General features: G+C 38.9%; 1 protein-coding gene and 2 pseudogenes across 1 annotated transcript; 2 read left to right on the top strand and 1 right to left on the bottom strand.

Annotated features, from left to right (window-relative positions):
• Window positions 1-1507: 1507 nt before the first annotated feature.
• Window positions 1508-18103, top strand: LOC122336538 (annotated as a pseudogene).
• A 1474-nt stretch (window positions 18104-19577) lies between these two features.
• On the bottom strand, window positions 19578-22740 carry LOC122336708 (annotated as a pseudogene).
• A 2077-nt stretch (window positions 22741-24817) lies between these two features.
• On the top strand, window positions 24818-27052 carry LOC122336602 (immunoglobulin lambda-1 light chain-like). The gene is made up of 4 exons (XM_043233716.1): window positions 24818-24921; window positions 25010-25338; window positions 25920-25953; window positions 26552-27052. Exons 1-4 carry the CDS (start codon window positions 24879-24881, stop codon window positions 26872-26874), a joined length of 729 nt encoding a protein of 242 aa, XP_043089651.1. The 5' UTR covers window positions 24818-24878; the 3' UTR covers window positions 26875-27052.
• Window positions 27053-27227: the final 175 nt, after the last annotated feature.

Below are 27227 nucleotides of genomic sequence, written 5' to 3' on the forward strand. Positions count from 1 at the left end.
GAGAGTATCAGTTTGTCAAGAGCAGAGCTGGTCTTTCCAGAAACTCTCGCTCGGCCCAAACACTCGTCACATGGAAGCTCTGAATAGAAATGATCTTCAATAGTTTGCATTCCTCCTCACTATTTCTACGCGTGTGATAAAGAGTGTGACTGTGTGCTAGTGACTCTCAAAGTGTGTACTTGGAGAGATTTAGCGTGAAACCCGTTAAACACACACACACACACACACACACAGATTTGGCTTGGTTTTGTCCGTTTTGTTGATTTGTGGATCAAATAGCTGTCACAAACAAATTCTTAATGACATTTATAACATTTTAGATAATGCCGAATTAGACCGTCGCGAGGCTGCAAGGACTGCGTAACACAGAAACGGTTGGGAAACACTTTCTAGCCATTATATGGCATATTACCCCTCTCTGAAAAACAATGAATAAATCATGAGAATAAGCGGTAGGTAGGTCTGTGGGAAGAGTCATGAGTAATTTAACACCCTCATCTCCACCCCCTTTAATCTGACAGAGCTGCCCTTGTCGTTTCCAATCGGGCACATTAAACCGTTTCACCAGCCTCAGACACCTTAAACAATACCTGTCTTCTTTTCCCAAAAGCAGGCACAAATCCCATTATTTGGTTTTATGAGCTATTAGATAATAAAATAGCATCCGATATAAAACTATCTATCTATCTATCTATCTATCTATCTATCTATCTATCTATCTATCTATCTATCTATCTATCTATCTATCTATCTGACTATTTAGAGATGTCACAGACAAGGTTGTGAGAATTGCAAATACCATAGAAAATGAACAGGAAATCTCCTAATGAAAAAAGACCATTATAAACAATGTTCTTCAGTCTAAGCACATACTTTTGCCTCCTTTGCTGTTTGTTCAAACAGAAAAAAAATCTCTTTTTTTCAGAGATGCAAAACCATAGTTTTAGGCTATACACTGAAAGAAAAATAAGTACAGAAGAAAAGAAAGAAAGTATCACACACACACATAAATATATATATATATATATATATATATATATATATATATATAAAAAATATATATATAACAAAATAAATATATATAAATAAATAAATAAATAAATAATAAATATATATAACAAAAATTATATATATATATATATATATATATATATATATATATATATATATATATATATATATATATATATATATATATATATATAATAAAAATAAAATAAATAAATATATATATATATATATATATATATATATATATATATATATATATATATATATATATATATATATATATATATATATATATATTATTTTGTCTGAAATAATATTTCTTGTTAAACACACTCTAGTTAATCCTCGCTTGTAAATAAACTCTATCTGATTGATGAATCGGGACACTGAGAGCAGCAGCAGTGACTGGCTCGTGCGTCTCGTTTCGGAGCAGGAAGGGTTAAAGCTCCGGCTCTGCAGGCTCTCCCTCCCTCCCTCTATCTCCTCCCTCCTCCCTCCCTCAGCCTCTTCTCTCGGTTCACTTTACTGGGCTTTAACAGGGGGGCTCTGTATCAGCGAGCTTGGCGCCCGGGACTTTTTTTTTTTCGGGATATGTACCAATAACTCCCGACCGGATAGGCCTCCAGAAAGCGAAAGAACCGAAGCACGCAGGTGAAACTTTAAAGGGGCTCGACCGAGTTGACCGTCCGCCGCCTTCGCGTCCAGATTTCCAAAACTATCCCCGAAAACATGCCGAGATGTCGAGAGGAGCACGGCTGCCGATAGGATCCCGAAGTTGGGACTTTTATGTCAAGCAATGAGAGGTAAGGACACAAAGGGCGTTCAGATGGCTGGGATTGCGGCTCTCGCGGGTCAGTGTAATATTTCCAAATCTTCCTCAATTATTCCAGCTGAGTCACGCAAACAGACGCTTCCTCTCGACATTCAGCTCCTGCCGCAATACCGCATTACGAGGATGCGAGCGCCGCTAAAGGGGCTCTTTATTCCTGTCCCGCGACGCGGAGAAGCGTCTGGATGGGTTTAAGGGTGTGCTTTAGCCTTCCTTCCCCGTTAAGATCCGTGAGACGCGTGTGAACCGCGGAGGATCTGCTTCTCCAGCCGGACCGAAACTTGTTTTCTTCTGGAGCGGGCTGCGAAGTGAACTAGTTTACCAGAGATCGGGGATGTGTCTGAAATAACACGAGAGACAGTGCTACGTGAACTGGAAACAAATCTATAGCACAACTTTTCATTTGGATGTCCTGCGGGATATTTTCATTTTCGGTATTTTCATTTTCAAAAGATCATTTTCTTCTGCGTCGTACTAAATACATACTAAAATGCCTTATAGAATTGCTTTTTAATATCCCCTTATGTGCTAGCCTATACAAAATAAATTAACAAATAAATAAATAAACAGGATAAAAAAATAAAATATATATATATATATATATATATATATATATATATATATATATATATATATATATATATATATATATATATATTATATTTTCATGACAGAATTGACTTCCTGATTATGTCATAATGCTGTCAACCTTTTCGTAACATGTTGGTATAGGGACCAGTTCACGCTCCGTCTTAACATGCATATCGTTAATTTTATTGACTGTTTATTAGTACTTACTTTTGCATGATACATCCCAAAATTAATCCTAAAAGGATATAGTTAATGGTTTGTTAATGGCAAGCATTGAACCTCAAAACAAAGCGTGACCACCTTTTAAAAAAACCTGTAGTTCATAGTTCACTGCAGTCACATAATTCATTCCTCGTGTGTTTTGTTACGAGCCAGTGACTATATATATACACAGCTTTCTGCAAAGTAGTAAAAAGGCTATTTTCAAGTATGTATGTATAATTTGGACACATATAATGACACACGGAAAGGTGAAGCCGACGGCATGCAGGCGCCCCTGATGGGTTTGGGCTGAGCCTGTGTCTTGTGTTCAGATTGATGTGGGAACTCATCGTGTGTCGTGCCCAGGTGCCGGCAGCGCTTGTTTCCCAGATCCCACCCTCTTTGCGCAGCGCGGACGAGCGGCAGAAATGTGAAGTTAAGCAAACTGCTGTTATTGATTGCCGCCTGAACCCAGAGAGCGAGTGTGTCACCACATCAAGGTCACGGCCCGGGCCACTACCAGAGCACTTTCTCCCCGCCGCGGCTTTGATCTGTGCCCGGCTGTTTTTATTCGGGGAGCGGTCTTTTTCATATAAAGTTATGAGTAATTGTTCAGAGGGAGCCAACGGTGGTTCTGCAATGCCATGTGTAATCAGCGACTTAAAATAAACAGCAGTATTTCTAGTCCAGTCTAGTAAAAATCAATCATCTTTGTTAGTCTGACTGATCAAACGCTCTAACAGAGCCCTGTTAAAATGATTCGGTAAGACTTTAGTACAGGTCACACTTGTTAACTGTTAACTACGACTCTTTCCACGATAAATTCATAATTTGCTGCTTATTAATAATTAGTAAGGTAGTTAAGTTTAGGTATTGGGTAGGTTTAGGCATGTAGAATAAGGCATATGTGGGTAATAATTAGTACTAGTAAGAGGTAAGCGTTACCAATGTTTAAAAGAAAATACTGTTTAATTTCCTCTACTTAAAAATTTCACCGTTACTTAGTTAGTTAAGAGATTTTCTTTTCAGTTTATGCTATCAAAGTTTACTGATTTTAACTTGAAGTAAAGGTGAAATAGTTTTCCCAGAGATGTTTCAGTTTACCAACTGAGCTCATAGTGTTCGAAATATAATGACAATATATACGTCATCAAAATATTAACATCATTTGTGTGCTTAAGACTACAAACAACGTGAGTCACGTTAGACGTGATCTGTTGTGTATAAAAACGATACTAAAAAGAAAACATTTTCAACGGGTCAGGTATCATTCATGAAACACCAGTTACATTTTTCAATCATTCTCCATCCAAATCTATTCTTACATATCTTAAGATTGATCAGTCGCTGAACGATAAATTCATTCTGCTCCTTTTTTAATTATCGAGACTTATTGATCCATGTCGATTTCACGAGAAAGTGTAAGCAGCTCCTGCAGCACTTTCTTGTTGATCTGGAAAGTGTTGTTTGTACAGTTTCTGTCCATCATGGAGTGTGTTTGTTTATGGCTTTGTGAAAATGGCGTGTGCTATGCGTTCATCCAATCGATGCACATTTACGCCACTGGTAGGTCCTACAGCGCTGGGTTAAACCCTGAAGTAGGAGTTAATGTAGACCCCCGAAAGAGTTCCTGTGGTGTGAACTTCGACATCAAATAGTGGCTACAAACACTGCTCGCGGTGTGAACGCTGGTTTTGTAGAAGCCGATGATTCTGTAGCTGTGTGTTCGATTAGTCGTGTCAGTGACCAGAAGGACGATCCAGTAGCACTTGGTTAACTCACGCATGTTCGCGTTTTCCTCTTTCTGTATACGAGTCTAGACCGACAACCTTTATCTTAGATAATGTCACGGCACTCGTGTCTGATGCGATTTTCAAGTTTTGCTGGTTCTCAGCTATTTGTATGAGGTCCTACTGGTCTCTTCTTTAGACATGTGCCATTCAGGCGAAACTGATGAAGTGCGTAGTTTCAGCACCGAACAAGTTCGAAGCTAATACATCCGCGTCTTCACGAACAAGCGGTAAAACCTGCCCCAAACTAACCCGAAGTGAACAAATAGCGGTGGATAAACGACACACTTCAGCTGTTTGACTCAATGGCGCACCTTTGAACAGCACCTTTGACATCCAAGACTGTTGCTACAAATAGCTTAACTGTTAAAGGCCAAAAGAGCAGAAGTCTGGAGGTTTCTTTCAAGCCTGCGTTCCTCCTCAGCTGGTGCTCGTGTCTTTGAAGACGTGTTGAATGCAGGTGGTTTGAGTTGTATCGCGGAGAGGAGATGAGTTATGCGTTTTGATATCGTATCAAAAGATCCTGTCAGCTGTCAGACGGTACCCTTGTGAAAAACGAACGCACTTAAATGTGTTTTATGTGCACTTGCAGTGTACTTCAAATCTTAAAAGTATATTTTTAAAGCTGCAGTCCGTAACCTTTGGCGTTGTGGCAGTTAATAAGTAGAGCTGTGTGTGTCTTGCTGAAGAAGATTGTAGCCGGAGCTATTTCTCTCTTTTTTATGTCTATGACGAGTCACGCAGGTACTGGGCTACTGCTACCTGATCCAGTCTAATAGTCTGAATATAAACACTTATTATAAGTCAAAAACACAGATTCCTGGTGTTCTCTTATAATATAATTAATAAAATAAATGTGTGCTTAAAGAGACACTTTCATGACTTCCAACACAGTTAAATACACTTTTAATAAGTGCACTATGAAGTCAAATTGAAAGTTTGAAGAGTTAGTTCACCCCAAAATGAAAATACTGTCATCAATACTGTCATTAACCTTCATGTCGTTCCAAACCCATAATACCTTCGTTTAACTGCAGAACAAAATCACAATTTTTTTTATGAAATCAGAGAGCTATCTGATCCTCCATAGACAGTAATACAACTGCAGTGATCCAGGTCCAGAAACGTAGTGAATACATAAAGCAGGCCATGTAAAATCAGTGGCTCAACTTTTGTGTGTTTTGTGACGCTACGAGGATAATTTTGTTTGCCAAAAACACCAAAAATAACACACTTTACCAATCTTCTGCCCTGAGTTCCTGTCTTCCGCCATTTTGGAGTGCATCGCAACGCAATGCGCATTAAAAGTTTTTAATCTGAGGTTGTTTATTCTTCAGGGAAACCACATGTGTGGGTTGTGATACTTTCCAAAAAGACTTACTTGGCGGGAGAAGAATGGTTGAGCAAATTATGTTATTTTTGTATTCTTTGCGCAAAAAGTACTGATGTATTTACAAAATTTATGGACTTTTTTTAATTTCAATTAAAAATACAATTTCAGTTGTATCGCTGTCTATTGAGGATCAGATAGTTCTCCGATTTCATCAAAAAATGGATTTGGAACGATATGAGGGTGAGTAATTAATGACAGAATTTTCATTTTGGTGGGAACTAACCCTTTAATGTGTTGACTGACATATTAAAGCACATGTTTTGTTGTTTGAGATCACTGTTGTATATTGTGTACCTAATATATGTGTACCTAAGCTGTGTACATTTTTGGCTGTAAACGGAATGGAGTGCAAAACCTTTTAAGCCTAATATCGCAAAACTGCAGATAGAACCTAATAATTTTTTAAGGCAACAGTGTGCAGTTAAGTGTCCAAAAGCATTACATTCAATTAAAATTTCATTTTTAGTAAATGTTTTATTTTGATTGCTGCTATTTTAAAAACAAATAAATGCAACGTTTAATGCACTTCATGTTGTTAATTACAAAGAATATAATATATTGTCTATAATATATTGTAATCTTAAAAGTAATCAAAAAGTAGTCTGATTACATTTTCCAAAATGTGACAGCCTACAGTTTGTAAGTAATCTACCCAGCTCTAATAGTAAGCACTCTTCTTATAAGTGTGCTAAAGCGCACTTCTCAGAAGGATTGATTTGCCATTATCAGGTGCATGTTTTTCCAAAGTCGTCCAGAAAACCAATCCATTGAAATGAGGCATGTGTCTTTCTGTTTTCAGGCTAACAAACCTGTAGATTTTTCTGGAGATTCCTGACCATTGCGTCTTCGTAGCACGTATTGCATCCATTCCTTCTTACCACAAACCATCTCCATCATCCCACACCCGTAGTCATCATGACGACCTCTTCTTTACGGCGGCAGATGAAGAACATTGTGAACAACTACACGGATGCAGAGATCAAGGTCAGGGAGGCCACCTCCAACGACCCGTGGGGCCCTCCGACCTCGCTCCTGATGGAGATCGCAGACCTGACCTTCAACGTGGTGGCCTTCACCGAGGTCATGGGCATCATCTGGAAGAGGCTCAACGACCACGGCAAGAACTGGCGACACGTCTACAAGGCCCTCACTCTGCTGGACTATCTGATCAAGTCAGGATCGGAGCGAGTGGCCCAGCAGTGCAAGGAGAACATCTACGCCATCCAGACTCTGCGGGATTTCCAGTACATCGACCGGGAAGGGCAGGACCAGGGCATGGGCGTGCGGGAGAAGTCCAAGCAGCTGGTGGCTCTGCTCAGGGACGACGAGCGGCTCAAGCAGGAGAGATCGCAGGCGCACAAGACCCGTGGCGCGCGGGCGGAACCGGCGCTGCCATGGCTTACGGATCTTTACCGCCTCCCTATCCGGGACGTCAGACCGCTCAGCCCAGCGTGGAAGCAGTGTACGGGGAAGAGCATGGCAGGGTGAGGCACTCACCTTCTTCCTTCAACTGTGAGTATGACTGTTCATACTGTTTATATCAATTTATAGAGATTGAAATTAAAATGCTGTCATTGATCATTACCCTCAGATCTTCGTCGCCTCAGAAACAAATTAAGATATTTCTGATGAAATCCGAGAGCTTTCTGACCTTGCACAGACAGCAAAGTTAGTAAGGACATCTGTAAAATAGTTGGTGGTTCAACCTTAACCTTTTGGTTGAATAGTTTTTGTACTTGTCAGTTGTCTTACTGGCTACAGTCAGAAAGCTCTAGGATTTCATCTTCATTTAAGTTCCAAAGATGAACGAAGGTCTCATGAAAGTGAGTAATCAAAAGCTTAAATTTGCTTGCTTGACATTCAGGAACAAATCTCTTTGGAGTTCCTTTGATGTTTTTGAAGTGTCAAAGTTTTGGGAAAATGTACTTCGAGTGAAGGGACAGAAATCTCTCAGGTTTCATTAAGAAGTTTAATGACAGTCATATAGTTGTGAAATTACAAGAATGTGAGTAAATGATGACAGAATTTTCATATTTGAATGAACTATACCTTCATTTTCACATTTTCCCCACTGATTTCTCTTCTTTCGTCGCCTGCGGATTTGAAAAAGCTTTTATAATCAATCAGCTGCTGACGTGAACTAAGCCAATGAGTAATCTATGTCAATAGTCAAAAATGTGTACACACAGTGTTTACATAGAGAGCTGTGTCACAAACAGACTTGTGCTTGTAACCCTTCTTGTTTCCTTCTTCTGGATGTTCTACTTCCTCTTTTTGTGATACAGTTTTAATGTGAAGGGTGCGGATTGCTGCATATCTCATCACTTAAAGCATGTGTAGCTGTGGAGCGGACATGCGTCTACATTCTCCTCATGTTCAATCATTTACTCACTCTGTCAGACTCTTTGCTTACTATATGATCGTTTTTAAAGGCTTTGGGTTGATTTTTGTCTGTGAACGATGCTGTTTTAAAGGGATGGTTTAAAGAGATGATGACAGCCTTCACGAACTGTACCCTAAACCTTTTGGACATAAAAGTTGTAGAAGAACTTTGACACAGCTCGTTTCCATTTATCAGTGGTTGCTTGCCCTGCTGCCACAGTTCAGAAACTGAAATTGATTATCTTTGAGCTGTGAAACCAATGGCGTATCAAAGCTGTCATATGTTTAAAAACACATTTTCTGACTCAATGCATTCTTCACATATTTATGGAGCAGAACTCCAGTATATGCACGTGGGGAATGTGCCTCACTGCATTTACAGTCAATCTATGGTGCGCTTGTAGTGAAAACTCTAGATGAACCCGTACTATGAAATGCAGTGGAGTCTTCTTAAAGGTCGTTGGTTGATGTATAAGCATGACCATTTAGGAAAGAAAATGTGTTAAAATGTGTATTACAATGCTTTTGGCTGTTTATAAATGTGTCAAATAATTAAATTTGTGGAATAGACTACACTTATTTACTACTAAGTATAACTTTTCCTCAATAAATTCCTTGATATTACTAGAATATATAATTAGCACATATTGATGCCTTATTCAACATGACCTTATTCTACATCCCTAATCCTACCCAATTCCTAAACTTAACAGCTACCTTACTAACTATTAATAAGCAGCAAATTAAGAAATTATAGAGGGTAAAATTGTAACTTGTAGTTGTATAGGCCATTATTTTCTAATAATTCAACTTATCATTTAAGGACCTCTTTCGTTGATCTACTGAAATCAAACCTTTAATGACATGAGGAGCAATGTGGTTTTACTTTTACTTACAATAAAACAAAATATTTGTCATGATGCCAGGTATTTTGGGAAAGTACAGACATTTCCCATCGCTTGTTTTCCACGGTTGCTTAATAAAAAGTGTGTTAATGAAACCGTTTTCAGGTTCGGATGGTCATGAGCCAGAGTAGATGAGGATAAAAGTTGACCTTATCTGTACGGCAGTGCATTCCAGGCCAGACGCGCCATTCAGAGCCACTGTAGTGGAAATGATCGCAACTGGAAAACGGCACTGCCAGTTTCTGGCCCTTTCCACTTTTCTGGTCCAGGGCTCTGTTCACTGTTCTATCTCCTTATGAAAAAAACTAATCGAGCATGTAATTCACAGTAAATAAATAAGCAAATGAATGTGTAACACTAAATATTATAATGCAAATTCATGAAGATTAAAAATAGGCTCATTCTCCAACACCCCTATAGTTAAACAGTTGAGTTTTACTGTTTTTGAATCCTTTCAGCTGATCACTTTTAACTGTAGCTTAGCATAGATAATTGATTCCAATTAGACCAGTAGCATCACATGCAAAAATGACCAGAGGATTTTAATATTCTTCTTATTTGAAACTTGACTCGGCAGCAAGTTTCCTTGATTATCACACTGGAAATATATATGGTTCCTAATCATGTCAGCCTAGAAAACCGCAACTTTTAATTTTCTGTCGGTCTTAGTACACAATATAACTATAGAAGAGTCGAGTTTTAAGTAGAAAAAATATTGAAACTCTTTGGTCATTTTTGAATGTGATGCTAATGGTCTAATCAGTTTCAATGATCTGTGCTAAGCTATGCTAAAAGTGCTATTGCCAGACCCGTAGATCGACTGAATAGATTCAAAAACGGTAAAACTCAGGTTATTATCTTTGGGGGATTTGGAAAAGTTTCCAAGAAACGTGTAGTGTTCCTTTAATTGACTTTTTGAGTTAGACATTGTTCACCTAATGTAATGTTTTCTGTGGCTGAAGCACTGATCGAGTGATTAACAGGAGACACGCATTTCAGTAAGTTCTACTGTTTCCTGTTCTATTGTTTATTTCATGCTATAACTAGTAGTAAAGAGGAAGAGACGATTGGTTCACATGCTGCTTGAACTGACGCTCTACAGCGTTCTCGCACTAAATTAAAAAGCATCCATTTATTTGTAATAAAACTGACAGTACATGAAAGCTCAGACTTCATTTCATATCAGTAGAAACGTATTGCTTCACAAATAATGCGTAGTCAAGTACCCTTACCTGTTCTAGTTTACCTAGACGCCGCCACAGTCAAAACACTAATTAAACATCATACGAAAAACATCCTACTGAAACAGAAACCTAAATTTTACTTGAAGCACCACAAGAATATGAGATGCATATCCTTAATTTACACCATCCACAGAGCAAGAGCAATTGATAACAGGTGTTAAGAGATAAGACAAATAAAAGCTAGTATAAACATTCAACATTTGAGAAGTCCAGCGCATACCACAGATGGACGAAACTGCCAAATAAAACCTGTCCGAAGGGGGGGGTTATTATAATGTAAGCCCCGTCGGCCCTTCCCTGCTCTCTTGCCCCACACAGACACCCCATTGTTTCAGCAGCAGAGTCAAACAGGCACAGGAAAGCAATTCCAGCCCGGGCATGGAACAACAGTGATTTGGGCGCTTGTTTAACATTCAGTGGCCGTGCCAGGCCTTTCTCATCCAAAAGCAAGAGGTTGAATCAAACATTTTCTCTCTTCTTCCTCCCAGCCTCCTCTTCCTCCCCTCATCTGGCCCCAGATCTGGAGCGCGCCCGGCCGCAGACGAGCGGAGAGGAGGAACTCCAGCTGCAGCTGGCCTTGGCCATGAGCCGAGAGGAGAGCGAGAAGGTGAGGCTCACACTCACTCTTACACACACACACACACACACACTCTGACTGCATCACGATCACCGGTTCTCTTACTTTGGGTATCACGTGATACTAAAAATATTTTAAAGGGCCCAGTTCTCGCTATTAATTTGTTGCTAATTAGCATGCATATTACTAGCATGTTGGCTGTTCATTAGTACTTATAATGCGCATTTGAATGTATCATTCTTCATGACCATATTTTGAATCCCCTAATCCACCTAAACTTAACAACTGCCTTACTAACTATTAATGAGCAGCAATTTAGGAGTTTACTGAGACAAAAGATAGTTCATAGTAAGAATCTCCCAAATAAAGTGTTGTACAAAACAAAAAAAGTTATTCATCTTACTTAAGTAACACTGTCCAACAGCAACGCCAATTAATAAAGTGGGAGACAAGTTAGTAATAACATTAACACTTCATTTTAGGGTCTCTTAACTAGTTGCTTATTAGCATGCATTTTACTAGGAAGTTAGCTGTTGGTAATATGTTAGCACATATTAATGCCTTATTCTACATCCCCAATACCTAATTTAATAACTAACTTACTAATAAGCAGCAAATTACTAGTTTATTAAAAACAAAAATTATATTGTTTTCTAGTTTAAAGAATAAAGTAAACACGCCTTCTGAAATCAAAAAAAAAGCAGAAATGAAAAGATTACTAACCTATTGAATGAGTATTCAAGAATAACAAAAATAATTCCTTTTAGTAACACTGAGTCGAACTGAAAAAGTTCCTGATATCTTATCATGTTTAATCAGAAAACTTGGATTTAACCTTTTGTTTCATAGATTATGGATTGCTTTAATGAAATATTACGTTTTGTGAAATTACTACGTTTCGGTGAAAATGACTTTCAGTTATCTCTTAGGTCTTCATTTGTGTGACAAATCTTAGATTTTGGTAAATAATGACATATTTGGAACAGCAATCCCTATAATAAAGATAAACTGCTAAATCAAAACTCTGCTTTTGTGTATTTCACACAAAAAAGTGCATTAGCTCCATTGTAAAGTCAAATATCTTTATGATTGGCTGAGGCATATTTAAATGATCCATTATCAGTATCACTTGCTATCAAGGAAAATCTAAAGTCAAGCAAGGCTGATTTCATGGGAAGAGGCTTTCATGGGGCTTTACACTTGAGAGTCTGTATGAAACTTTTCCTCTAGTCTGAGACCTTTGCTTTAGTAAATTAATATGGCCTTTTTGTAATGTGCTTCATGGAGGTCACTTGTCTTCAATTAAAAGATTGCGAAAGCTCATTATTTGGCTGGAGGCTTTAGCACGGCACCAAATTTCCAATTAGCACGTAGGCTAATGATTTGTTTTTGTAGTGCACTTGAGGTGAGGCCGACATGTTGCTGTCTCCATTCAGCATTGTGCGGAAAGACCCCAGTCATCATCTGACAGTGTGGCCAGTGTGTGTGAAGAGAGCGCATTAGCATCCTCTCTCACCGATAATGCATTTCTAAGTGAAGCCACAATGAGTCTGAGTGTGTTACTGGACTGGTGCATTGATCCAGTGCTCATAAATCTCTCTCGATGTTTAGGGAATATGTGCTGTGCTTTAGTCTGAGACCCATCAGCTTGGTGTTGTCTTTATTTTAAGGTGTCCTTGTTACAGTGTACTTATACATTGAAGTACTGAGTAACGTTAATTAACCGCAGGCACTTGCTATATGGTCAGGGTTAGGATGAGGGTTTGGTTTAGGATTAGTTGCATGTAATTATGCACAATGTATTGTTATTATAACCAATAACATACTTTTTTTTTTTTTTTTTTTTTTTTTGAACTCTCCGGTTCACTTGCTTTTCACTAACCTCGTTCCGCTTCCCTTCCAGCCGGTCCCTGCTGTGGATATCGACGAACAGACACAGCTTCAGATCGCTATGAGCCTCAGTAAGGAGGAGGCGCACAAGGTACTGCAATCCCAGGAGTCACTGCTACACCCAGTAATTGCCTGCTTGTGTTTTGTGAGGGACACTGTCTGTATGCTGTGTGTTCGTTTCTCTGTAGCCAGCTCCTCCTCCACCTCCTCCTGCTGCTGCTGCTGCTGCTCTGGAGATGGATGAAGAGGCACAGCTTCAGCTGGCCCTCACTCTCAGTAAAGAGGAACATCAGCAGGTACCGCCCTGGGGCGTGAGCTGCGGAGATTAATAAATAATGTTAGATGTTTCGAGAAATGGTGTCCCACATAGAAAAGTACCCTTATGATTAAAAGATCTATCACGATATGCACAAATATGAGATCTTCAGGGGCACATTTAGAAAATTCTACCCTCAATTGTGAAAAAGTCCTGCTTAAGTGAGTGAAAAAAAAATATATATATATATATATATATATATATATATATAATATATATATATATATATATATATATATATATATATATATATATATATATATATATATATATATATATATATATATATATATATATATATATATATATATTTTTTAGGCACTACATGCGCACATTCAATAAAGTAGCACACTTCCTAAACACAATAATACAAGAAAACCTATTATTGTTTAAACCATATAATTGTAATGAATTTCATGAGATTTCAAATATAAACACTTTTTATAAAGGCAAATGTCGCAGCCTAACAGTGTTGAACAGAAAGCGGAGGACAAATTCTACATTTTCTACAAAATTCTTAATGCTTTATTTCTTTATTTTTGTATTATGGTGCATTATTTACCAGATATTTTGATGCCAAAACGTTTACAAGTAGTTATTAATTTAAAGAAATCCTTTACATCACACATTATCAGCATCGGTCAGTATGTTTAGAACCTGCTTTCTTTTTTCTTAATGCTGCCTAGGGCCTAAAGCGGTCATTTTATGATGGAATCAGATATTCGTAAAGTTCAGTGTACCTTTAAAACATGCTGCAACTCTTTCTTCCTAAACCAAGAAGCTTTTATTGATACTAAACTGCCAAAATTCCTTATTTTGAAATGCAGTGGCTGTTTTTGCAGGCAGTACATCCGAAGCAAAAAGGCTTTCCGATATACTTTCTGATACAACCTCACCACGCTGTCTGCGCCAGATATCTTTAACTGTTTGCTTTAAAGGCAGCAGTACATTAAATTAGTTTATAAATAATAAATAGTTTTATAATAACTCGTGATTTATTTTCTACTGAGTAAAAAGCACTGTAGCCATTAAATATTCATTTGGTTATCTGTAAGTTAAACAATATGTTATTGTGTGAAGGAAGTGAATTGAGAAGCTGCTGAAAAACAACTTTTGCCTTTCCAGGTTGCAACAAACGGACCGAAAATGGTCATATAGAACTAAATCGAATATTGAAAAAAATTAAGTTTTCTATGTCCGCTGGTTTCCAGGAGGAACGAAGCCGGCAGGGAGACGAGTCGTTGCTCCAGAAAGCGCTGGAGGAGAGCAAACGAGAAATGGAGGCCAAAGGAGGACGAGTATGACTCTTTTAATCAGTTTTCTCTTCATTAGCACGCATGAAAGAGGCTTGTGTATGCTTTCGCTGGAAACAGATACATAGATTTAAACGTCGCATGTAGCTATTTCTACTGTATTATCACGCGTTTCGGCCAGTTCATTGAAGCTGGTACATTTTTAGCGTGTCACATCGTCTCAAGGTACTGCATCGCAGTCAGAGGTCTCCATTGCAAGGTTTCTGTGAACGCTTGTGTACAGATGCACGCCGTATTGACCTAAAAAACGGTCTTGAATGTGCTGAACGTGCTTTTCTGTCCCTTCCTTTGGCAGTCTGCCATGCTGGATCTTGCAGATATTTTTGCTCCGGCTCCTGATGTGCCCTCTGCTGCCGGCTCCTGGGATTCGTCCGGAGGCCGTAGTGGCTTGGCCCAGGCTGGTCCTCTGAGGCCTGACCCCTGGGATAGTCTAGGTGAGCTAATAGGATCGAATATAAGCTTGAAGCGTTTTCTCTCCACCAAGTATTTTTGGACAAATTGCCTTGTTGAGGTCACAATGCTAAAACGTCTTTTTTTTTTTTTTTTTTTTTTTGCCACTCAAGCCAATGGGGTTCGAACTCAACCAAGAAAATGCTATATGATCATCATTATTTATTTAAAATGACATTTTTGCCTTTATGACGAAGGAAGCATTTTAGCACAGGTCTTTTTGGGTATTTTGGTATTTTGTTTCTCATATCCTTAAAAGCTGCTGGTAAAAAAATCATTTACTTGTCACAGCCAGTTTTTACTTGCATTTGGACTCTTTTAGATTTCAAAAGAGATGAATCATGGATGACGAATACGCCTGTGAACAGAGATTAGTTTAGGCGTTCCTCAATGACACTGGTAACCAAAAATGTTTGCTGCAACCGAGCCAGTGGCTCTTAACCTATTTAACTCAAAGGCAGGCACCCCAAAATATTACGTCTTTTGCTATAATAGCTTTAAACTGTTTGTGCACGGAAACAAAAATAATTCAAACTCATAATTCCAGTAAAATGAATGTCCCTCATGTCTTACAGTTTTTATTACTAGTTTGGTATGACAGCTTTTTATATGCTGAAATAGCCCAAAAAAAAAATTTGCATTGACAAATGTATATATGTTTGCATATCCAGGTTGTGCAAGATCAAGCTATTAAGGGAACAAATTAAATCTAGATTTTAGGTGTTATGTGTTATTTTAAACTATGTGAAACTAGTCAATTAGTTGACCAAAATCTGCCATGGACATTGAAAACATTGCTATTATGTAATTTACATTGCTTTACATTTGTCTTTTAATATATATGTTTTATTTATTTATTTATTACAAAGATGAAAAAATGTAAATTACAGCAATGTTAATGTTACATTGTAAAATATATATGTAATTTTAAAAGTGCATATTTGGAGCCAGACTGTCTTCATTTTAATCCATTTGGCCGTTTAGTAGCGTGATGAGTCCTCTAGTGGATGACGGACACCAGGTTGAGAACCACCGAGCTACACTGACCGCTGTTGTTTTGGACGATGAAACATGAACAAAAAATGACATGGTGCATCTTTAATGAATGTAAATTTCCAGCGATACAGCCTTAGTAATCCTGCATTACTGATCTGAACCGCACACAGAGCCCAGCTCTTTAAGCCGTCATCGTGGAAGCTCGTGGATGGCACCACCGTCATCAAGTGTTCGTTCCCAGCCTTGGCCTCAGCAACAGCCCCATCCGACCCGTGGGGCGCCCCTCAAAATGCCCCCGAGCCCCGTGTCCATGAATCAGACCTGGATCTCCTCTGCACCTGGTACAAACTTCACCTTCCAGATATCAATGTGGATCATTACTAAAGATGCTAAATATACTAAATACACTAACTTCTATAAAAGTCCAACCAGTTCAGATTTGTTGTAAATTCTGTAGGAACTGGAGTGGATCCCTTTTCTCCTCTAGCAGCAGACAAACAGGGATCCATTGGTCCTCTTAAAACCCCATCCTCGGGCAGGAAGTCCCTCAGGCAATATATTAATATATTAATAATTAATTATTGCTATTGTAACATTTGTTATTTCCATTTTTTCTTTTTGTAAATAGTTTGATTTTATTTTATACAGAAATATTTTATATTTCAAAGGTTTGGGGTCTGTAATATATATATATATATATATATATATTTTTTAAACATTCTGCAAAATCACATAACATTCGTCAAAACTAACAGTGAAGACATTTATAATGTTATAAAAGGTAAACGTTCTATTATTTCTGTTCAAAATTACGAAAATTGTGCCCACAAAATGAAGAAGCAGCGCAAGTTTTCATCACTGATAATAAATATTATTATATTTAACAGCAATATTAGAATGATTTCTGAAGATCATGTGACACTGAAGACTGTGGTAATGATGCTGAAAATACAGCTTTGCATCACCGTAGTAAATTACATTTTTACATATTCAAATAAAAACATTATTTTAAATGATAATAATATTTTACAATATTACAGATTTTATTTTATATAAAAGCAGCCTTGGTGAGCACAAGAGATTTATTTTTTAAAAACATAAAAACAACGATCATTCCCCAAACGTTTGAATGGTAACGTTCGTTTTGTGTTGTAACAGTTATTTATTTTTAGCTCATTATTTTTTGCTTTATTCACATTTTTAGACGACGATCTTTTTGATGAGGCTATGGATGGCGGTCAGGCAAATATAAATGGTCACAGTAGCCCTGAGCCTTTTGATATGTCTTCCCTTGGCGAAGGTCTACCAAAAACAGCTCCTCGAACCTGCAGCACTCCAGAGGCGTTTCTGGGTCCCACAGGAGCTTCACTCGTCAACCTGGATTCCTTGATTCCCTCCAACCCTCCTTCCAAGAACTTCAACCCCTTTTTATCAGGTCTGAATGCATCATTATCAACCGTCATGTAGTCACGTGTGTCTAAATCCATAACATTTTAACTAACTGTGACCTCTGTCCCAATTAGGAATAACCGCTCCATCGGCCTCCAATCCATTCCAGCAGGAACCTCCCCGTCTCACACTAAATCAGATGCGCCCCAGCTCCACATCTCCTATACCTACATCCCTCCCATTTAATGCCTCTCTGCCCATGGCTTCCAGCAGCCAGCCCAGCTCCCTGCCCACTACCTTCACACAATCCGCGCAGGTCCCGCCGCTGGTCCCCGGACACCTGCCCCAGCCGCTGCTCCCCCTGTCCACGACATCCACGCTCATGATCCAGACCAACACAATCAGAACCCCTTCCTATGAGCAGATCCAAACAAGCTTTTGAAATGACAATTTAACCACCGACTTGACTTAAAACTGGAATACACTTTTTAACGCCTTTTGCTTCTTTCACAGCTTCCTGGTTTTGCTCTATGCAGTCACTCGTAAGAGGCGTTCACACGTACAGTGGTTTACAGCGACGAAAATCTGTCGTTTTTGACGATGGTGGCACGTGGTACAGATATGTGGCGGTATATGATGTGAGAAAGTTGACATTGAAGAACTAGTAAAAAAAAGAATGACTTTTGTTATTTCCCAGACACACCAAGCCAATATCAATGGCGAAAACCACCTAGCGTCGTCTGTCTGGACCAAAGATTTCCTCTTGAATGCTTTATGAAGTAACTCCACACCAGCAGGTGGCAGTAGTCTGTACTTATCATAAAAACAAAAACGGAAGAGCTACGACTGTTAATATACAAACTCCCTTCTGTAGGTGCCCTCCTGACTTTGTCATCGGCTTGCCTTCGTCATTTTAGTTTTTATTTTGTGCATTTTATAACACGCGAATAGCCAAAATTGCACGATTTTGATGCCTAGTCAAGTTATATTTCTTTATATAGTGATATATCAAGGTAGTCAACATAAATACAAGAGTCTTTCGTTATAAAATAGTTCATTCGAAAATGAAAGGGATAGTTCACCAAAAATGAAAATGCTGTGATTAATCACTCACCATCATGTCGTTCCAAACCTGTAAGACCTTCATTCACCTTTGGTGATTGATATTTGGATATTGGATATTTTTGATGAAATAAGAGAGCTTTCTGTCCCTCCATAGACAGCAAAACAAAGAACACGTTCAAGACATTGTTAAAACAGTAACCGGTACAAAGCTACGAGAATGAACGGGTCTTATGGGTTTGGCTCCACTTCGTTAAATGTTGATTCAACGATGCGTTGCACATTGCACGAATTAAGCCAACAGATGTTCGATGACGACCTAAAACTAGCTATTGGCTTGGTGTGTCACGGCCTTTGAGGCCCCGGTGTACCTCAGATTGGAATCAAACGACAAACTAACGTCATTTCAACCAAAATCAGGACAAAATAAAGTTTGTTTACAGTTTTTGACATTTCGAAACAGCTTGCCAAAGCAAACGTACTGGAAAATTCAGTCCAGGTGGTAAACACACTTGAATTACCAGTCGGTGGTGATTATGTAATAAGTGGGTGTGACTCTGTGGCTCCGCCTTCTTTGACATATATATCATGGTTTATCTCTTCTGTTCAGTCAGATGATCGTTACATTAAAAAAACAGAAAGAAATGCACCGGAGATCTGCTTTGCAGTAGAAATTGAGTCGAAAGCTTGCAACACATATTTACATATTCATATAATTAAGCTCCCAGCCTCCAATGCGGGTATATCGAGGCCTTTCCTGTCAGCAAATTAAAAGCTCTTTAACTAGTCTCCGCTCAAGTAAAGATTTAGTTAACACGCTTTATTTGCAATCGGACTTTTAAAAAGATTTGGCCAGTTGTGCAGCCCACCGGTAACAACATCCAGCAATAAGAGCATCCACACTGACCGCCGGTCCAGTCATAAATCACTGTATGCGTGAGCGCCCTTCGACTATAATCATGTGTGAATGTCAACTACGCATTACACGGCAATACAGATTGATGTCGGCTTTATAAGAAATGACAAATAAAAGGCACAATTTAAAGGTTAAAAATATTTAATCCCACAGCATCAGCGTCACCTTTAAGTATTATAATAGTTTTCGGGCAAAAGATAACACACTTGCTACTCGTAACATAAACCCCAGTACATAACCAAGCACAAGTCCAAAGCCTCTTTCCGCTTTCGATCCTATCCTCTGATTTCCTGCACCAGTTTCAGCTCCGCTTCAAGTCCCTTTACTGTTCTGGAGTATCTGATGACTTTCAATGCCGTCTTTTATTTCCTCTTCGCCGGTGTCTGAACGGCGGATCACATCCCGATGGGTCACTCGCACCACGATCACGGCTACAAGCAAAATATAAAGTATAAATGGCGATTTTGTAATATCGGGCATTGACTGTTGAATGAATTGACCTCCAGCAAGAGAATGTACTTTACCGTGGTGTTCGGACTGAACTGATGCCACAAACTAACAGAACGTAAGAATGTGAGACTGTTGCACATGTTGCTCTTCAAAAATACAAGGATGAAGATGAAACGAACGACACGTCTGGTTTGGCTTTGTTTGTGGTTCACGCTCTTTATCTCTGGACTGCTTGTTCTTACATATATACGAAAACAATGCTAGTCAAATGTTTGGATCGCATGCGCTCAGAATTTATTCTATTTTCCACAATTTACTACGAAATAACGCAAATTCTATCACATAGCCTGCACTACGTGCCGTAATCGCATAGGGCTATTTACACTGGACTTTTTTTTGGAAACATACAGTAGAATCGTTTGACCTTTGTGCTCGTTCTTCTGCAAAAGTCTTAAAGGCGTTCTAATAACACGGCACTCAAATTAAAACCCATCTCTAGATATCCACACACACATTAGACTGCACCACAGGACGTTAATTTCATGTAAACATGCTCTTCTAGACTGAACGCTCCCGAATTAGGCCAACGTTAGCCCCTAACGCCCATCACGTCACATCATAAGAGCCACATAAAAAATGTGACACTGAATAATCATTTTTAACACAAATGAATATGACTTCAGAAGGAAACATCACTTTGAGCTCTCGATCAAATTTTTGGTCACTCTTAGCAAACGTGTTGTCCTCTTCTGCTCTAGCGTCACGGTGTGGTTTGAGAGAAGGAGCACTCAATGAGTGAATAAACTGTTTTAATCCTCTACAAAAAAAAAAAAAAACCCAACATAATAATATAGTTGCAGGCAGACAGAACAAAAACCACACATATTAAAGACGAGAACGGACGATAAAGCAAACTGGAACTTAAATACAGACGGGAAATACTAAATTAACTAGACACAGGTGAACACACGAAGATAATTAACAGAAAGTAGGGCGCACAGAGCACATGGGAGGAGACAACAACAACAAACAGAGTCCACGTGTGTGGCATCTAGACAGATGTTTTTGACGTTTGTGCTCATGCCTGGCATTTCATGCAACTTGTGCACACTTCCAAAAAGCATTCTCGTACTTTTGCATTACACTGCATTGGTTTTTCTGTGCAAAGATTTGCAACGTGTATGTTTACATGTGCCTTTTGCAGTTGCTGCATTCAATTTAAAAAAGATTTAGCTTTTTAAAAAAAGTGTTTAACAGATTAAGCATTAGATAAGCCCCATGAAGCTGTTGTTTACAGAGACTTCATTAAGTCACTAAAGGGGCTCTGCATCGTTCCTAACATCTCTTAGCGGTTATAAATTCACTGCAAACCACAGATTCTTGGGGCTTAGTGCTTTATCTTGCTTTTTCTTTCCATATTTCCATGTTCCATCTCATATTTTTCAACACAAAATCATGCTCTGCGTAAACGGCTGCCTATAGTTTAGATTTGAGAGCTTCCGTAGAGGAAGATCCGAGTGTGCTTTTACTGTGTGTAGATGAACTACATAATACACTGTTAAACAGAGCTCAGGAGGTCGTACGTGGTTTGGAGCGACATGACGGTCATCAGAGGTCCTCCTACATTTCTCCTCAGCTGTTTCTCAGATTAGTGTGTGGCGTGGGACACAGCTCTCTCATCTGTCCTTTGAAAACAGCCAGCTGAGCAGCTCCTGAAGGCCCTGTCCGGAGCGAGCGCTGATCTCCAGTGTTGAGATCGACTGAGGAGCACTCCTGAGGATGTCCTCCATCCTGAACAACGCCTTCAGCTCCACCAGAGACATGGTGCAGGGAAGATCCCTGAGGAAAGAAGAGCCGTGAGGAGCGAACGAGCGCTGCTTTTATTCAGAGAGAAGTCGGCTGACCTCTTGTTGAAGAGTATGAGGACAGCAGCAGACTGCAGCGGCTCCGAGGAGAGAACGGACAGCAGCTGGACGCAAGACGACGAGATCTGGACAACGTTGGCACAGTCCACCACAAACTGAAATCAGACGGACATCAGACATGAAGAGAGACATGACTTCCGGTCTCTTTCAAGAGAGTCGTCTTCACACTCAGTGACAAAAGATATATTATCTTCTGCTAAAATTCAAAAGTCTCTTATATTTGGTTTTCTGTACCATAAAACCTTTTCTGTCACATTTAACATAATATTTCTTAATCGTATTCATTCTTTAAACTTTACAGGGTCAAAGAAGACGGATCTCCTCTTAAAGCGTCTTCAAAAGGACACAGACACTCACTAAAACACATCTGACATCTAAGTAGTATTTTGGCCAAATGGGCCCCATACAGCCCCAGCTCTCGAACCGTGATCTTCCTCTTCCGGTGGATGAGGTCTGTGAGGTTGGTGCCGACCTACAAAAAACACAAAAACACACACACACCTTTGTTTAAAAAGTCTTTTATGATTTTGTAAGGTTTACATTGTTACATGGGAACAAATTTGTCAACAAAAATGACATCTTTAATCTTTATTTATATGTATTGATATATAGTAAATATATAATTTTGTAATATATTTATTTTTGTCTACAATTTTACTTTTAAGATGACATAATGCAGTAAACCCTTAGATGTATTCATACTGACTTCCTCCTCAGTTCCAGTGATTTCCCAACAAATGTTTTACAGAAACACGGTCTACTTCGACCCTAAAGCACACAGTTATTATATTTGATAATATATGGTGTGAAATCTGACCGTGGGCAGCGTGACAGGAGCTTCACCCAAAGCCTCCTGAGAGCCCGTCTGACACAGCTGTTAGTCCAGATAAAGAAGACATACTCGTGAAACTGAGCAGAACTACATCAAGAGAAGCACAACATGCAAAGAGTGTAATAAATCAGCTGCTGAAGGATATTCTGTAGCCGCTTCAGTAAAAGCGTCTTTCCGACTCCAGTGGCACCGAGCAATAAACACATCTCAGCGAAAAGACTTTATAAAAAGCAGAGCGCGGATTTCTCTTTAAAAACCACCGACTCCTGATCGTGGATACACTTCCTGTGTCGCCACGGCAACGACGCTGTTTACACAATAAAAGTCCCCGTGTTTTTTTGAGTGACTGTCGCCCTCTAGTTTCTGTAGAAGATTGACTCCGATACAAAAAGATATTAGTCTGCAGAAGCTGTCTAACTGTTGAAAGAGTACGCACTTTATACGGCCTTCCACTTTTTACAGGGTCCTCATTTTTACAGGATAAGTGTTTTAAACTGTAGGGTTGGAAATAAAAAATATTTCTTGGTTTAATAATTTCACGCATGCTCTAAAGGCTATTTTACTATAACCTTCAAACTCATCTAAACTGTCTCTTTTAAGGTAAGTCTAATACATTGTGGTACAGGACGTTTTTGAGTATTATTAAGTATTATTAAGTACATGTTCCCAGTATAATACCGTATTATTATAAACGGGAACCTGAGCATCTCTTACATGCGCAGCTGCATCCTGTCCTTCAGAATCAGACCCAAGATATTTCTCTATAATGACATTTATAGTTTTATGCAAACAGTGAGGTTTCTCTGTTCTCATTATTTATGGTCTTCCAGGCCTGCAGCTGCTCTAAAAAAGGGGTTTTCACAGAAATGCCATTGAAGAACCATTCAGAAAATAAGTCAATAAATAAATGAGTAAAAATAAACAGAACAAACAAACAATAATGATAATAAAATAAACCACAAATATAAACCTTTTTGTGGAAAAATGTTATGTTAAAGTTTTTACAAAGAAACACAGATGGTAAAATCTTAATACTTAATACTTAATAATACTTTGTAGCATCACCTTTTGCTGCGATTACAGCTATAAGTCGCTTGGCGTATGTCTCTATCAGTTTTGCACATTGAGACTGAAATGTTTGCCCATCCTCCTTGCAAAAACAGCTCGAGCTCAGTGAGGTTGGATGGAGAGCGTTTGTGAACAGTTTGACAGTGGGGATGGTGTGTTCAGGGTGATGAGCTGTATTGCTTTTACGTCAAACATAACGCTTTGCGTTGTTGCCAAAAAGTTCGAGGTCTCATCTGACCAGAGCACCATCTTCCACATGTCAGGTGTGTCTCCCAGGTGGCTTGTTGCAAACTTTAAACGACACTTTTTAAGGATATCTTTAAGAAATGGCTTTCTTCTTGCCACTCTTCCATGAAGGCCAGATTTGAGCAGTATCTGACTGATTGTTGTCCTATGGACAGAGTCTCCCACCTCAGCTGTAGATCATGGGCCTCTTGGCTGCATCTCTGATCCGTCTTCTCCTTGTATGAGCTGAAAGTTTAGAAGGACGGCCAGGTCTTGGTAGATTTGCAGTGGTCTGATACTCCTTCCATTTCAATATTATCGCTTGCACAGTGCTCCTTGGGATGTTTAGAGCTTGGGAAATCTTTTTGTATCCAGATCAGGCTTTAAACTTCTCCACATCAGTATCTCGGACCTGCCTGGTGTGTTCCTTGTTCTTCATGGTGCTCTCTGCGCTTTAAACGGACCTCTGAGACGATCACAGTGCAGGTGCATTTATACAGAGACTTGATTACACACAGGAGGAGTCTCTTTATCATCATTAGTCATTTGGGTCAACACTGGATCATTCAGAGATCCTCACCGAACTTCTGGAGAGAGTTTGCTGCACTGAAAGTAAAGGGGCTGAATAATTTTGCACGCCCAATTTTTCAGTTTATTATTTGTTAAAAAAGTTTGAAATATCCAATAAATTTTGTTCCACTTCACGATTGTGTCTCACTTGTTGTTGATTCTTCACAAAAAATTACAGTCTTATAGCTTTATGTTTGAAGCCTGAAATGTGGCAAAAGGTCACAAAGTTCATATATATATATATATATATATATAGTTTTTTTTTTTTTTTTTTTTTTTTTTTTTATTCAGCGGCATCACTTGAAACTATTAATCAGATGAATGTAACATCAGGTGATTATAAATGTAATATCTTTGTCATTAAACTAGCATTCATTCTGTAGCAGAGATGAAAACATGAAGAGAAATGAGTCAGAATATGAAAGCAGTGATGAAGTGATTGGCTGAACTCTGGTCCTCCCTCTTTCAGAGTTTCTCTTCTCTATATGAGTCTCTCAGTCTCTCTGATTCTCTTCATCTCTTCTCTAAACTCAGTCTGCTCGTCTCGGTCCAGATGCTGATAATATTCTACTGCGTTATTCTCTCTCTTCTGTCGTGTAAGTTACACATCTCGCTCTAAACATGTTGTTCTCTCAGGGGTGTCAAAGGTGGATGAAATTAATTTAATTCATTATAATTCTACAGCGGTCAGATGTGTGAAAGTGCTCACACAGAAACCTTCAATACTGCCAGAAGAAAAAGGGAGATCTGTGACTATGGACTGTAACGTTGAAAAGGACCAGGGTTATTATATTAGATGGTATAAACAGATTCCAGACTCAGCTCCTCAGTTTGTGTTGAGATACTATCACTCTCACACCAACCCTGACTCCTATGGAGATGGTTTTTCTTCCAGCCGCTTCACATCTAAAGCTCAGTCAAATATTGACTATCAGCTGATCATCAGTAATGTGGATGTGTCTGATTCTGCGGTGTATTACTGTCAGACATGGGACAGCTCTGTTAGTGAGAACGTATCACAGTGATTGACAGCAGGACAAAAACCTCCTTACTGATCACATTCACTTCTGCTTCTAGACATCAGATGACAAGAGCATTACTTCACATCTCAGGTTTGTGTTGTATTAATAAAATATCACAGATGCCGTTAATATTCCACAATTTCTTTACTAAACCATTGTGTGTTAAATTTCGTTCTTTTGGTTCTTTTTCATTCCTTTTTGTCCTGTTTGTATCTGGACACTCACTGCTCACTTTACGCTTAAATTAAAAGTAAAAGAGCAGCTTGGGCATTCTGCTAAACGTCTTCTTTTGAGACAGAAAGGTTTGTAAGGAAGGTGTCCGTCTTCAGGAGATCATGTGTTCATGTTCAGCAGGACTCCTGCAGATAACAACAGACACATGAGACTGTGTTTCAAAGCCCTTTAAAGACTGAAACAGACTGATTGTGTTTGAATCTCAGTCCTTTCTCCATCAATCAAATGTGTGAAGCACACAGTGAGCTGAGCTCGAGTCAGCGTTTGACTTCTGTTTGTGTCTCTTCACAGACTGACCAGGTTTTTGTACGACTGAACAGATCAGATGTGTCACTGTGGTATTCGGACAAGGAACAAAACTCATTGTGACGGGTAAGACATCTTTACACTGTTATTACAGGCTTTTCTCACTGCGTTACACACAGTCTGCTCAGAGTAGAGATACAAACTCAGCATTTTTTAGTTGACCTTTGTACTTATTTACAGTTAAATGCTGGAATTCAGTCACAGTTTGATCCACAACCTCCAGAAACCAACCTTGAAATAAACCGAGAAGACCTTCGGCTTTATCTTCAGTTTAGTTATGTCATATTGTTTGTTTTATTATTATTAATATTATAATTAGTAGTGATAGTATAGAAGTAGTATTATTTATAGTATTGAACAGATCATTCTTTAGTTGAGCTTTAAGTGGCATCAGTTTTGTGTTTATCTAAAAATCCTTTTTTGATTATTAAACTACATTTTCATGGGTATAAAAACACCTCAAATATACACCGAGATGTTCCTGATGTACATCTGAACCTGTCGAAAACAAAGATCCAGCACGCATTTTTTGTTAAAGACACTGAGACGTGCATTAAAAGGTCAATCGGTTGTTTCCTGTCTTTGAGCAAATAATGCTGTGAACTGATGAAGAAGATGAGGAGTGTAAAGTGTGAGATGAAGCTTGCTGCCGGTTTGTGTTCAGATGCTGCTGCTGCTGCTCCTGAGCTCAACATCCTCCGTCCGTCCAGAGAAGAGCTGAGCTCCAGTAAAGTCTCTCTGCTGTGTCTGATCAGTCACACGTCTGGGGCTTTCGCTGATGTGCGTTGGCTTGTGAACGGGAACTCGGTCACCGAAGGCGTCTTCACTGGATCTGCTGAACGGCAGCCTGATAAGAAGTTCAAGATGAGCAGTTATTTAAGCATCGAGAGCTCAGTGTGGGACAAAGACACACAGCTGACGTGTGAAGTGACTGCGGCCTCAAAAACCTCCAGAAAAAGCATCAAGAAATCTGACTGCAGCGACTGAACCGATCGTCTGCTCTTCATTCAGGTCACAGAGATTCAGTTTTGCTTGCAGGAGAAGAAATGGATAGAATCTATTAAAGAAAGCGTGGGTTGCTTCATTTTCTGAAAGTCATTTTATGTTTAAATGTACATCATTGTGCTTCATAAACTCAAATAAACTGCATGTCAAGCAAACTTTTCCAATCGCTTTGTGTCCTCATGTATGAACTAAAGAATCTTTTTATTTATAAGTTTAGCAACAGTTTATTACGTCTGTTTTGAAGCACTGTTAGAATACCGGATGGTTTCTAATTATATAATTCAATTTATCAACAAACAGTAATCAATTTAATATTAATACAATAACAATCGTTT

This window comes from Puntigrus tetrazona, chromosome 3, assembly GCF_018831695.1.
Source record: "Puntigrus tetrazona isolate hp1 chromosome 3, ASM1883169v1, whole genome shotgun sequence".
Classification (NCBI taxonomy): Eukaryota; Metazoa; Chordata; class Actinopteri; order Cypriniformes; family Cyprinidae; genus Puntigrus; species Puntigrus tetrazona.

What these genes read in the sequence shown, in the direction of transcription:
- LOC122336602 (XM_043233716.1), top strand. Translation starts at nt 24,879, where the DNA reads ATGCTGATAATATTCTACTGCGTTATTCTCTCTCTTCTGTCGT. An exon ending in TATTCTCTCTCTTCTGTCGT is followed by an intron (nt 24,922 to 25,009) that starts GTAAGTTACACA and finishes ATAATTCTACAG; the next exon opens with CGGTCAGATGTGTGAAAGTG. An exon ending in ACAGCTCTGTTAGTGAGAAC is followed by an intron (nt 25,339 to 25,919) that starts GTATCACAGTGA and finishes TGTGTCACTGTG; the next exon opens with GTATTCGGACAAGGAACAAA.